The sequence below is a fragment of the Erigeron canadensis genome, chromosome 4, assembly GCF_010389155.1.
Source record: "Erigeron canadensis isolate Cc75 chromosome 4, C_canadensis_v1, whole genome shotgun sequence".
NCBI classification, from domain to species: domain Eukaryota; kingdom Viridiplantae; phylum Streptophyta; class Magnoliopsida; order Asterales; family Asteraceae; genus Erigeron; species Erigeron canadensis.
Window position 1 is genome coordinate 33,555,934 of NC_057764.1, and position 13,424 is coordinate 33,569,357.

The 13,424-nt window shown below is 34.6% G+C and overlaps 3 protein-coding genes across 3 annotated transcripts; all 3 read right to left on the minus strand.

Annotated features, from left to right (window-relative positions):
* Positions 1-1,748: 1,748 nt before the first annotated feature.
* LOC122595487 (tropinone reductase homolog At5g06060-like) lies at positions 1,749-3,194 on the minus strand. Its single transcript, XM_043767853.1, has 4 exons — positions 2,834-3,194; positions 2,345-2,561; positions 2,156-2,262; positions 1,749-2,043 (listed from the first exon to the last, which is right to left on the minus strand). Exons 1-4 carry the CDS (start codon positions 3,146-3,148, stop codon positions 1,867-1,869), a joined length of 816 nt encoding a protein of 271 aa, XP_043623788.1. The 5' UTR covers positions 3,149-3,194; the 3' UTR covers positions 1,749-1,866.
* Positions 3,195-3,974: 780 nt separating this feature from the next.
* Positions 3,975-6,998, minus strand: LOC122598506 (ABC transporter G family member 1-like). Its single transcript, XM_043771100.1, has 8 exons — positions 6,716-6,998; positions 6,252-6,331; positions 5,626-6,090; positions 5,450-5,536; positions 5,215-5,331; positions 4,934-5,131; positions 4,704-4,790; positions 3,975-4,607 (listed from the first exon to the last, which is right to left on the minus strand). The coding sequence occupies exons 1-8, from the start codon at positions 6,996-6,998 to the stop codon at positions 3,975-3,977; spliced, it is 1,950 nt and encodes a 649-aa protein (XP_043627035.1).
* Positions 6,999-8,047: 1,049 nt separating this feature from the next.
* Positions 8,048-11,385, minus strand: LOC122598268 (ABC transporter G family member 1-like). The gene is made up of 8 exons (XM_043770865.1): positions 11,040-11,385; positions 10,735-10,814; positions 10,087-10,551; positions 9,898-9,984; positions 9,598-9,705; positions 9,233-9,430; positions 8,830-8,916; positions 8,048-8,737 (listed from the first exon to the last, which is right to left on the minus strand). The coding sequence occupies exons 1-8, from the start codon at positions 11,329-11,331 to the stop codon at positions 8,105-8,107; spliced, it is 1,950 nt and encodes a 649-aa protein (XP_043626800.1). The 5' UTR covers positions 11,332-11,385; the 3' UTR covers positions 8,048-8,104.
* Positions 11,386-13,424: the final 2,039 nt, after the last annotated feature.

The window sequence follows — 13,424 nt, forward strand, 5'->3', positions numbered from 1 at the left end:
AAAATCCTACATGACATGTTCTTATAAATACCAACTAAGCAAAAACATATCCCTCTTAGTTATATAGAGAGATTTGTTTACTATCTAAAAATACAGGGTACCCGCATCGTAATGGTAGTGGCAAAGGCGACTCTTGATAGGGTTAATAACGACAAATAATGTAGGTAATCACTGTAAATGTTATAATGTTAAGGTGGTAGTATTATAGATTTTAAGGAGTTAAATATATAAATGATTTAAACTTTTAAAGGTAATTAATGTTAAGAGGATAGAGTAAACTTGATAAGAGTATTTGAGCAATATAGACATTTCCGATCTACAAAAAGTATAACTTGGAATTTTTATTATGTAGTATTAATTATTTTTTTTCATACTTTCATCTTTGGATAAAATGTTAATAAACAGTAAACACAAATTAAATATGTTAGTGTGTTAGACAATCCAAAACTGACAATCGGTAAAACAGGTCGTTAGTACAATGAATTTTTATTTTCATGTTTATGTGAACTTTTTGAGTGTAAATATATAAGATTTATGTATATTATATAATGTTTTTAGTTTAATATACCCTTAAATTTTCAAGGCAAAAACTTTTTTGCCCCGATAATGTAAATACCGAATTCGTCTTTGCTCCCAACATGAAGATAGAGGTTTTTCTCATAATAAGTTTTTTCGGAAATTTGAGTTGGATATATGAAAAGGCAAGCTTTCGAATCAAAATTTATAGTTCATAAAAGGTAAGTAATAGTCAAGAGATATATATTGACCCGATAAGTATGATTATATTTTATAGTTATAAATAAACTAGCTAGGCAACCCGGGCTCAACCCGGACATTGTAATCAAAATTTTAAAACCAAAAAAATGTAAAAGAATGTATGTAATTTTTCTTATCAATATATTATAACTTGATATGAAGATAGTGAATCGACTAACACAAAGATATGTAAAATAAGAGTACATGTTGCGTTAACAAAGTATAAAATGACATTTCATAATATTTTATAGAAAAAATTAAGATTTATTTGTTTCAAATAAAAGATTAAGAATTTTAAATAAGCATTAAGTGAGATTAATTTTTTTTTTCAAATATGACATCATAAATGAAAGAAAATACTTTTTAAAAAATGTGTGATCATGACACATCATGATCTTTCTAAAAATATTCGTCATGATTACACATTTTTAAAAGTATTTTTAAAAATGATCAATAGTAAAGTCATAATCATATGTAAAAATATTGGTTTTGATCACACTTGGTTTTGATCCCTGTCATAATCGTAGTTTCAGTACCAACTCAATTGGATTTTCTAGAATCTCAAAGTCATGTCATAAACTAATTGTATCAATAAAATTGGAATAAAATTTTATAATTTTCCTAAATTTTAACCCAAGTATCAAACCCATTTTTCTACTCGACCCACCCGTTTTGCTACTAGCCCAGACTTATCGCAGAAAGAAAGTCTTTGCTTACAAGCTAGATTTAAGATGAAGGGATAATAATCTCCCAGTGAAAAAGAGTCCAAATTCAACAAAGAACGATGTCTATCTCATATGAATGCATGAACTGAGAGGACAATTCCATGTAGATGCATTGTTTGAGGAAAACAACATAATACCTCACAAGGCGAGATGATTGAACCCTTAACTATGTTGCTTTGTAGTATACTAATAGATAGATATTTCTAATAATACGGGGTCACAAAGCGAATAATGATCTAAACATAGAATTAGTTCGAGAAAGCAAAATAAGCTTAATCAACTATATTTCCCATTCAACACCTTTAATCTGGATATAGTAAGAGAGGTGAAAAGTAATTCATAGAATGAAGTTCTTAAGCATTAGGCAAGACAGTATGTTTTGTTTTCAAGGGAAACCGTTGACTGTAAATCCTCCATCGACAGCAATTACTTGACCAGTAATGTAAGAAGCAGCAGGCAGGCAAAGGAATGCCACTAGAGACGAAACTTCATTTGCTTCTGCAAGTCGCTGCAGAGGAGTTCTCGATTCTATTCGATCCATAAACTCCTTATTATCAAGTACCTGCAAATGATACACATTTCCCACCAAGCCCAAATTAGAAAAAAATGGTGAGGGATTTCAATATATATTTCATCACTATGAGTAAGAAAAAGTGTAAACGAAGGTATATTACCTCTTCAATAAGTGAGGTTTTAGTGAACCATGGTGCTACACAATTGGTCCGGATATTGTCTTTTGCCCATTCACAGGCTAAATTCTTTGTAAGTTGATTCATTGCACCTATGGATGTTAAAAGATATCACGAAACCTATAATTCCCGATACGCTATATATTACGAGTATATATTTCAAATAGACCATACCTTTGGTTGCGCCGTAAATAGACCCAACACAAACATGAACCAGACCTGCAACAGAGGAAATGAACACAATATTTCCAACTCCAGAAGCCTTTAAAAGAGGATGTGCAAGTTGACACATATGGTAAGAGGACTCTAAATTTGTAGCCATGAGCATGGAATATTCCTCCGCGGTATACTCAGTAGTAGGTTTACCAAGTCCTGTCCCAACATTATTTATCTACGTACACAGAAGAGTTTGAAAAAAAATTGTAGGATTTCGTAAAAACCTTGTAATAATCAACCAGTCATGGGTTATCATTTTTGCCTTAATTTTGTCATTTGATTTCTGTTGTGCAACATTAGAGCAGAAGTAACCTAGTTAAAAAGTTAGTTCACAAACTTTGTCAAAAGTTGTAAGAATACAGTAACAAACTTATAACTATTGAGCCCATATACTGAAACAACAAAAGAAAAAGTGTAATCTATGGCAACATAACGAAAACAACTTACTAAGATGTTAAGCTTGCCACTGTATAGTAACGAAACTTTTTCGACAAACTGTTGTCGTTGGGGATGAGAAGTTAAGTCGCAAACGGATCCAGTGACACTAAATCCTTTAGCTGACCATTCTTGTAAATGTTTGTTAAGTTCGGCTTCATTGCGAGAACATGTATGCACCGTAGCTCCGAACCCAGCAAGTTCCTCCACTACAGCGTGTCCGATTCCACGTGTACCTCCAGTGACTAGAGCAGTCATTCCAGATAATGACCATCTGGGATTTTTAGACACAACATTAATGTTACTCATTTGTTCAGTGGTCATCATGTTATGTTCTTTTGTTTATATGTACAGTACTTCTATTATGTATAGTTGATCTATCTAACATATGTTTATGTAACATTTGACTAGAGATATCTAAATTGGTCAAAAGTCAACTGAGAGATTTTAATCTTTGTGGTCCATGTTGGACGTGTGAAATGTGATCGAAGATGTCAGCATTCAATGCATTTAGATTTTAAGATAATGATGCATGCAATTATAAATACTTTATCCACTTTCCTTGACTCTTGAAAAATCAAAACACCCTCCCCTGTTTTGTCTTCTCCAATATTAAAATATGTGGATTTTCTATATTTTATGTTCATGTTATAGTTTAGCTCTTCAGGAAATTCTGATAATATATAGTTCAAATATATCGATCAATAGAACTTCAAAATTTAACAATAATCTTTAGAACTTTTAGTTAAAAAGAAAATCTTCAAAACTCAATTATATACCTAAAAACCATAATTCAACCATTTTAAAATTAGAAAAATAAATTTATTTTATCTAATATTCTATTAACAATCGAAAAATGATAAATAGTGACTAATTTGGTAGGCTTAAAAATTTAGTGCTAACACATGGCATGAGTGGAATCCATGTGTTAACACCAAACATATTTATAAGTCTACCGAATTAGTCACACATGTTATTACTCTTAATAATACATTCAAATAAGTTTATAAATTGATGACATCATGCAAGATTCTTAAAATTATGGAAAAACAACACAAAAATAAATTATGTGTTAGTTTGGGGGATCTATGAATCTATTTGATAGAATACAAACACAGAAATGTACTGATTCATTACAAGCAATCTATATATGCTAGCTTCCAAAAGTAGAACTCAACAAGAAAGCTCTAATTACAGGCTTTAGTTTCTCTGTCATCTTTATAGTATAGAAGAGTATTACCCTATATACAAACACCATACCAAACAAGATTCCGAGATCGACCCATTTAGAGTATCCCATCTCGATCTGCAGTACACCCTTCAATATTGTCTCTCCATCAATGGTAGGAGGACCTCCTGAGTACTTGGGGAACTTAAGCCCGGCAAACTCATTTTTATACAATCCCTGTAATGCATACCTGTGAAATGAAATGTAGTACATGGGATATCTCCAAAAAACTTTAGGTAGATCGTTTGGCAACCGGAAAAATCCTGCACTTAAAATCATCAAGCCTTGGACTCCAGCACCAGATATGATGCCCATTAGTAAATTTGGCACGACGGTTGCTACGATCATCATCAAGCATTCAACTAGTAACATTGATGCAAGGAGGACTAGTGCAAAAAAGACAAATCGTGCATATTCTTTCTGAAGTCCTGAAAGTGAGTAAGCTATTACTCCTGGAATTAGTGAGATGACTAGTAGGTAGGGCGTTGACGATATGGCGTGGCTGATAACAAATGATCCAACGCCATAATGGCCATTTAATCTTTCCCATTGAAAGACCTGCATATGTGTAGTAGCCGCAACATTTCAGAAAAGGGATTTGGCTCAATCACATATTATTGCTTCTACTAGACCACATAAAATGCGTCAACAAACCTTCAATTCCTCCACGAACGATGGGAAACCACCGATGGCCAAGATGGTAAGGAATGAAGCCACAAACATGAGCATTGAAATCCTAGCCTGTGTCGGTATGAACCATAAAAAAACGGTTCTCAGTATTCACTTTACCAATATAAATAAAAAGCCTTTTCTTTTTAGAAGCAGTTTCTTCTTTAGTAGATACAGAGTATTGTTTCGTAAAAGAGGATATTTGTAGTGCTTACATTTAAGGACCCGAACCCAGAGCCAATATCATAAAAGACTGTTCCCACTGCAAACCCCAAAGCAATATATATACCAAGCCGTAACCAGTAGTATCCTATATCGCGATACATATTTAAGAATGATCTTTCTGCTAGCACCCGACACTGTGTAATTGAACAAGCTTGCAGGCTTCTGTTTTTCTCAATAGGGCTTCCTTCCTTCCAATGTCACAAATTTTATTATCTTTTACTGTACTTGATGCAGACATAGTGATATAAAAAATAAAAGTAAGATCATGTACCTGTCCACATATAGCAGCTATTTCACTTTGGGCTTCCATATATATTACATGTGACTTGTAGGATTCAGCAAGTACATCAATTAGTTTCTCAACAGCGGTATCTCCATTAATGCTGTCCTAACATTGCAAAAAAGAAAGCGGTCAGCTCAATGAACATTGAACAGGATTTTTTGTGGTGCAAAACTCAGAAATTTTGACAAAATAAGGGGGAATAGGTTGAAAAGTTATCATGTACATCATCAAAATCTGTGTTGATAGTTAAGAGGTAATGATCTGCTGGACTCTGTACATCTGGACAAGGAAAACCGTTCACTTCAAAAAACTGAAAACAAAAATGACAGTATAAGTTACATTCTTCTTTCTATGATTTTAACAGATAGAAGATAATCAGAAACATATGATGGATATTACCTGACTTGCTGCTAAGGTAGGACCAAAATATATTGTTTTTCCCAAAGAGAGAAGACATAGATTGTTAAAGAGCCCAAAAACATAACTACTAGGTTGATGGATGGCTGCTAAGACCGTCATCCCATATTCTTGAGTGAGCATAACAATCTGATTCATTACATAATATGACGCTGCGCTGTCAAGACCACTCGTAGGCTCATCAAGCAAGAGAAGCTTGGGGCGTGTCAAGAGTTCTAGGCAGATGCTTAACCGCCTTCTTTGACCACCACTAAGTCCTTTGATCCCCCACCCTCCAATTCTTGTATTCATTGCTTTTTGCAGCCCCATCTCCCTTATAGTTCTATCAGCTCTGTCCATCTTCATAGATCTACTCATCGACTTTGGCAGTTGCAGCTCAGCAGAGTAGTAGACTGTTTCTTTGACCGTAAGAGTCCATGTTAAAACTTGTTCTTGAGTCATATATGCCTACACTAATATAAAGAGAAGTAAGTATGATCATTTCTCATGTATGTATGAGAAATTAAAATTCACCCTCTAAACATCCTAACAATGGTTTGAAACTTGAAGAAAAACTTGAAAACTATTTTCTCCCTAAAATGAATGGGTGAAAGTGGTTCATTACATACCATTGTGCCATAGGTATGTTTAAGTTTCCTTCCATTCACTAGAACTCGTCCAGTGTGCCTAGCGTTTGATGCCAATCGCCCTGCATTATTAGACAGATCAATCTAAAAACTATTCTTGTATGTAAAGTAGTTCTTACACTTGTCCCTTTGAATTCAGTGTATATATAGACTAATGGGCTACTTCCTCTGTGTAGTGGACTCCTGTTCAGCTTACTAGGGTTGGGCAACGTGTTGGACTAAATATCGGTCCTAACATCTAATGTCCCCCAAGACTAGTATTGAACCTTATACACTTTGCTACTGAGCCACTGTAAAGTGTTTCTCGTTTTGGGCACAGTGTTTTAGATTCACATATTCCTAGTAGCTATACAACTTCAAATTCAAGTATTATTAAGAATGGCAGACAAATAAGTTATAAGGTTAGAAATTGTTCAATTCAAGCGCGAACATAGCAAATTACGTACCTGCCAAAGCGTCAAGGAGAGTAGATTTGCCACAACCAGAAGGACCCATAATGGCAACAATCTCTCCCGGTTTAGCGTAGCCAGTGGCACCAAAAAGTATTGATTTACATCCATCTTTTCTTGCACTGCTTCCATTAGATCTTGAAACATATACTCCCACCTCTTCCCATGTCAAGTAAGCTCCAGTACTCCTTTTCATCACGAGTGACTCGGAATCAACCATTTCCATGTCCTGTTTTTTGTAGTCGCGACTTATTTCATTTTTATGTACCACACTACCCATGCAAGATATATCAGAGATCAAAATATTTACAAAACAAAACACGCGGAATCAGATACTTGTTCTGAAATTGGGAAAAGAGTGAGTTGCTACTTGCTACGTATATAACAAGAGTTTACAATAAGAGTTATTTGTTTGTGGAATAAAATTAGTATTTGTTTATTTTATCTCTTCTTGTTTTACGGTCCCGTGACTCGTCGATGTGTAATAAGTTTATAAAATAAAAATAGCGCCAAAAAAGAATCACGCGACTATTTGAGCATATAATACACTTTCTAACTAATTAAAACAAATTTCGTCGTTATATCTAATTTCTACAGAGTTATTTTTTTTTGATATAATCCCAGTAATGTGGAGAATCTAGTTAGTTTTGATTAAAAATATTTTATGTTGGAACATGGGCATATACCTTTCAATTTGGGCTCTGTCTTAATTCTCTTATTCTTTATTTACGTAAAAGTACAAAAATCCAATATGAGCAATGCTTTTTAAATAACTGTTCACCTCATTGTCAAATTGGACATGTTCTTTTCTCCTAAAAGACATTCTGTCGCCCTCTTCTTCTCACTCATAGATTTGGTGGCGTAGAGTAGCTTTCGTTCTACTACCGCAAAAAGAATCGCTAACAAATCTCCAATCCATTCGTTATCGATCCCCCACTTAACATCAATATCACGTATTATGTACAATCAGCTGGTGTTTTTGGTTTTGAGGATTAAGAATAAAGAATGGTAATCTTCGTCCCAAGTTAAATGTCAAACTTTGACATTTTGGGTCTCTCTTGTTTAACTTAGACCGTCTAGATTTTTGTTTATGTTATAAAATATTTGATGTAAAATATATTAATGAATTCAGTTTTAAATATAATTTATATTGATATAACTTTAATCAAGTACTATAAAACACCAACAAAAATAATTACAGTCAAAGTTGCGAAAGAAAGACCCGGGAAGTCAAACTGTTACAATTAAATTGGGACAGAGAAAGCATTATACACACATAAGACCAGAAGATTAAATTATCTAAAGCTTCAAGGTACGCTTATAGTTTAGGGTTCATGTGGTTACAAGAATCAGAAACAACCCACATATGTCATTCAGTACGCCTTTCTAAACACGGAAAGTTGAACTCGATATTAAAGCTCTAATCGCAGGTCCAACCCTTTCTACGGTCTTAATGGTACACAAAAGTAGTATCCTGTAAACAACCACCATACCAAACAAGATTCCAAGGTCAATCCACTTAGAGTAACCCATTGCGACGTGCAATACATCCTTCAGTATCATCTCGCCATCAACGATAGGAGGACCTCCTAAATACTCTGGGAATTTAAGCCCTTCAATCTCATTTTTGTACAATCCTTGTAATACATATTTGTGAAAGGAAATATAATACAAGGGGTATTTCCATAATACATGAGGTAGATCGTTTGGCAACCGAAAGAACCCTGCACTTAGTATCATCAAGCCTTGGATTCCAGCACCAGATATGATTCCCATGAGTAAATTTGGCACAATGCATGCTACGATCATCATGAGACATTCGACCAACAACATTGACACAAAGAGGACTAGTATGAAATAAGTGTATCGTGAAGTTTCTCTTTGAAATCCCATAAGCAAGTAAGCTATGGTTCCTGGGATGAAGGAGATGACGAGTAGGTATGGCATTGAAGAGATGGCATGACTGGTAACAAACGATCCAACTCCATAGTGCCCGTTTAACCTTTCCCATTGGAACACCTACATATAGATAAACAATATGGTTTTTGAATAAGTAAATTAGTTCAAGTGTCTATTGTTTATCTAAAACCACATAAAATAGATAAACAAACCTTTATTTCTTCTATGAATGAAGGGAACCCACCAATGGCTAAGATGGTTAGGAATGACGCGACAAACATGATCATTGAAGCCCTAGTCTGTGCCATTGAGAAGCAAGTCAGACTATAGCAATAATACTTTACCAACAGTTCGATGTTTAGAAAACACTATGAGAAAATATTAAATTTTAACGCCACCAGCGTAATACATTAACCATCCCATTCTTTAACATGTTTCTGGATTGAGCTTGGTGATCAGACTTTGCTATAACAACCTAAAATTATATCAAAATGTGTACATCCACCTAAGGGGCACCAAACTAACATTTTCCTAAAAATTTGTTCCGAGCATTTGTGCTTTAAGTACATTAGACTCTTCTAATGTACTTAATTCCCATTCTATAGAAGAACTTACATTTATGGAGTCAAATTCGTCACCAATATGGTAGGAGACAGATCCTATTGAAAATGCCAGCATGATATATATACCAAGCCTCAACCAGTAGTATCCTGGATCGCGGTACATGTTAATGAATGATCTTTTCGATAGCACCAAGTACTGTGTAATGAAACTGGCTTGAAGGTTTCCTTTTCTCTTGATCAAATCTCCTTCCTTCAAAAGGCAAAATACTTTTCTCGTTATATGGTTATTATGGGCAGAACCTAGATTAAAAATAGAGGTAGCGCAGACAAAAAGTATTAATATTCTGTTGCATTGCAGGGGCATCCATAATTTAATAACATATATAATACACAGTCACTACTATCATGTACTTGTACCTCTCCATTTATATTTGATATTTCACGTTGGACATCCAAATATGTCTGAGATGACTTGTAGGATGAAGAAAGTGTGTTGATTACTTGCTCAACTGGTACCACAGTGTCCTATTAGTCGAAACAAACAAACAGTCAAATCCACATCTAACAGAAGCGTTACGGTCCATGTAAAGAAGAAAATCCGAAAAATAACAAGGTATGACGTTGAACTCTATTACTACGAACTACTATCTCATTAAGCTAATTAAAAAAAGTGGGTGCATATATAACAATTAACAAATATTGACTAATTATAACCACCTCAGCGAACTCTGTGTTGATAGTTATGAGGTAGTGATCTGCAGGATTTTGTAAAGCTGGACAAGGAAAGCCATTTACTGCAAAAAACTGATATGAAGGCCGGAAAAAGTTAGTTAAGTGTTCATGTTTTCAAGTTATCAAAATGTTAAAGTAAATTCCATGATCAGAAAATGAAAACGAAGATAACACCTGATTTGCAGCAAAATTTGGACCGAAATAGATTGTTTTCCCCAAAGAAAGAAGACAAAGGTTATTAAAAAGTCCAAAAACTTGACTACTTGGTTGATGGATTGCTGCTAAAACTGTCATCTTGTATTGCTGAGTAAGCTTGGCAATCTGGTTCATGACATAGTATGATGCTGCACTGTCGAGACCACTTGTAGGCTCATCAAGTAATAGAAGCTTGGGGTGTGTCAACAGCTCTAGACAGATGGCTAGACGCCTTTTTTGGCCACCGCTTAGTCCTTTGACCCCCCAACCTCCTATTCTTGTGTTCACGGTATCTTGGAGCCCCATCTCTCTTATAGTTGTATCTGCTCTCGCCCTCTTCTCAGATCTTGGCATCCTCTTAGGCAGTTGGAGTTCAGCTGAGTAGTAGACCGTTTCTTTAACTGATAGAGTCCATGTTAAAACTGGTTCTTGAGTCATATACGCCTACATATAGCCGTTTAAAGACTTGGCAGGGTCAACATGTGAATGTGGTTATATCCAAATTAAAAGTCTAATAAAACAATCTTTGTTTAAACATCATCCCCAAAATGCTAAGGTTCCAATATTGAAATAAAAATATATGATTTATTTTGTATGTAATTAAGTAAAGAATATGGTTGACCATACCAAAGTACCATATGTAAGCCTTTGTTTACGTCCATTAACAAGAACTCTTCCAGTGTATCTTGTATTTGAAGGCAACCGCCCTGTAATTGTACCAAAAGATCTAGACTAAGTAATACTTATACAATCAAGCATTGGCCGAACGTGGCAAGTTCAATTAATATGTAAAATGTGATTGTTTGTATCTATACAAACATTCATGTGCTATGGGTTACAGTGACAAAAAGGCTTGCTGCAAGCTTATGAAAAAGAAAAATATGGAGAGTTAATATATAGAGTAATATGTGTATGTATGTATATGTACGTACCAGCCAGATAATCTAGCAGAGTGGACTTGCCACAACCAGAAGGACCCATAATGGCAAGAATCTCTCCTGGCTTTGCATAACCAGTGACACCCTTAAGTAAGGATTTGTCTCCATCTTTTCCTGCAACCCACTTTGAGCTCGGAACAACAACGCCAAGTTCCTCCCACGTCAAATAGGCCCCACTCCCCCTTTTATCCACCACACGAGACTCGGACTTGACAAGTTCGATGCCCCATCCTTCTTCTTCATCTGGTTCTGGACGTATTCCGTTATTATGAGCCAAACCACCCATATATATATGCAAGAGCAAACAACTGAAAAGTAGTACTTGAGAGAGAATAGAGAGGGTGATGAGATTAGAATAGTTTGAAATGGTGGAAGAGTAGCTAGGGCCTCTATATATAAGAGCATTTTCGACCGAAACTCAGTTTTGAAGTCAGTTTTACAGATCATTCTAAAGATTTTACTTTCACACAGAAAACTGAGTTTTAAACTATCATGTCATCATGAATAACTATTGAAAGAACAATACATTTTTTATCAAATAAAAAACATATATTTCATCAATATATATAAAAATATGTTACATTTATTTAAAGAGTACTTAAATTTTTTTTATTTTTAATTTTTTTAAAACCGCATAGAAGAGGATTATATATTTATGTAGTAAATAAATGGTGAATAGCAAAACTGCAAATACATAAATGATAAAATTCATACATAGGGGTCAATAGTCCGATCCAATACATTGTACATAAAATTCCATCCAAGCAAAAAGATAAACTTATATACGTACGATTTACCTATATCTACATTTCGCTCACACTCCAATCCATCAATGGCGCGTATGTATGTATTTCACTGGCCATCCAAACCGTTAATCTCGTCTCTTAATTGGCTCTTTGCCGTAGAATTTCGCCTCATATAATCGAATTCTAATCGCATTAGGCGACTACAAATTATTGGTGTCGCTATATCCTCGATCTCCATTCTTATTTCAAATCAGATTCAGTTTTCTTAAAATTTTTTTTTATAATTTTCAGTTTGAACTTTGATGTTTTTTTCCCCTACGTATAGCCATTACTACGGGAAAAATATAAAGAAAAACCTTTCACCCCGGTCCCGGACAAGTCTCGCTCATTGATAAGTTTAAAGCTAATTTACTCTTAGGGCACCTTAATTATTTAGCATGGTTTGGATCGGTAGTAAATATTTTGACATCCGAAGGCAGAAGTGAAGGGTTCAATCCTCATTCTACCATTTAGGTAAAACCTACAAATGACCTATCTACCTAGGTCGAGGTAAGGTCTGCCTACATTACATCTTAACCTTCGTATTACACCGTCGAGATATTGGGTTCAAAACTCACGGAAGGCAACAATAAGCAGTTTTAACGACCGTAAGTAGTTTCTTTCTTTTTTTTCTACATAATGCAAATTAAGCTTCAAGGTAATCACTTTTTAAGGTGTCATATTAGTCTTTCTTAGCATCTTTTGGGTATACATCATCCTGCAGTAAGATTAAGGGCTAATTGATTGAAAGTGATCTAACTTGTCAAAAAAAATAAAATTGATTACCAACTAAAACAATAAGGGTATGTTTGTCAAAAGTAGTTGTAGCTTTTAGTTGGAGTTGTAAGTTGTAATGGTAGTTGTAGATCCAACTTAAAGACGAATTAATTTTATGTAGATTTTAAAGACTAAAAGCTTCATCGAAAAGCTACCGTTTCATTTTGAAGTTTTTTCTTTAAAAAAAAAAAAAAACTAAAGCTTCCGAAAAGTTATTAAAAAGCTTGTGCGAAACATAATATAGCCTAAGTCGTCTAACGTGATGTATAGTATCTGTTTTTATTAAAACAAATTTCGTATAATAAATTCTATATTTCAGCTTCCACCTCAACCTGCAGCTCCGCAACAGCTTCCGACCAAACTTCATCTCTTCAGGCTTAAACGCCATCTTTTCTAGACTTCCATATTTTCCAATAAACTCAACTTTTCCAATGAAACCTTTACTCCTGCGTTAAAACCCATTTTGGCACAAGAATATTACTCGTACTATATATACTAAACTGGTGTAAAATTCATTTTTCTGCTTTGAAATTCAAAACAAATTAAAGCCCACAAACATAACCAACTACTACGAGCATGGTACCCGTGCAATGCGGCGGCGAGTCGGCGATGACGGTGGTGGCGGCATCTATGGTGTAGGTAAGTATTTGATTTAAAGGGGTTAGTAGAGATATTTTCTAATATAATTGACTAATGGTTTAATTTAATATTAAGGGTTGATGGTGATTTAATTCATTAAGGGTATTTAGGTCAATTCGCATGTCCCATTTATGTAAACTTTTAACATAGGGGTTATAATTTTTATATAGTAGTATAG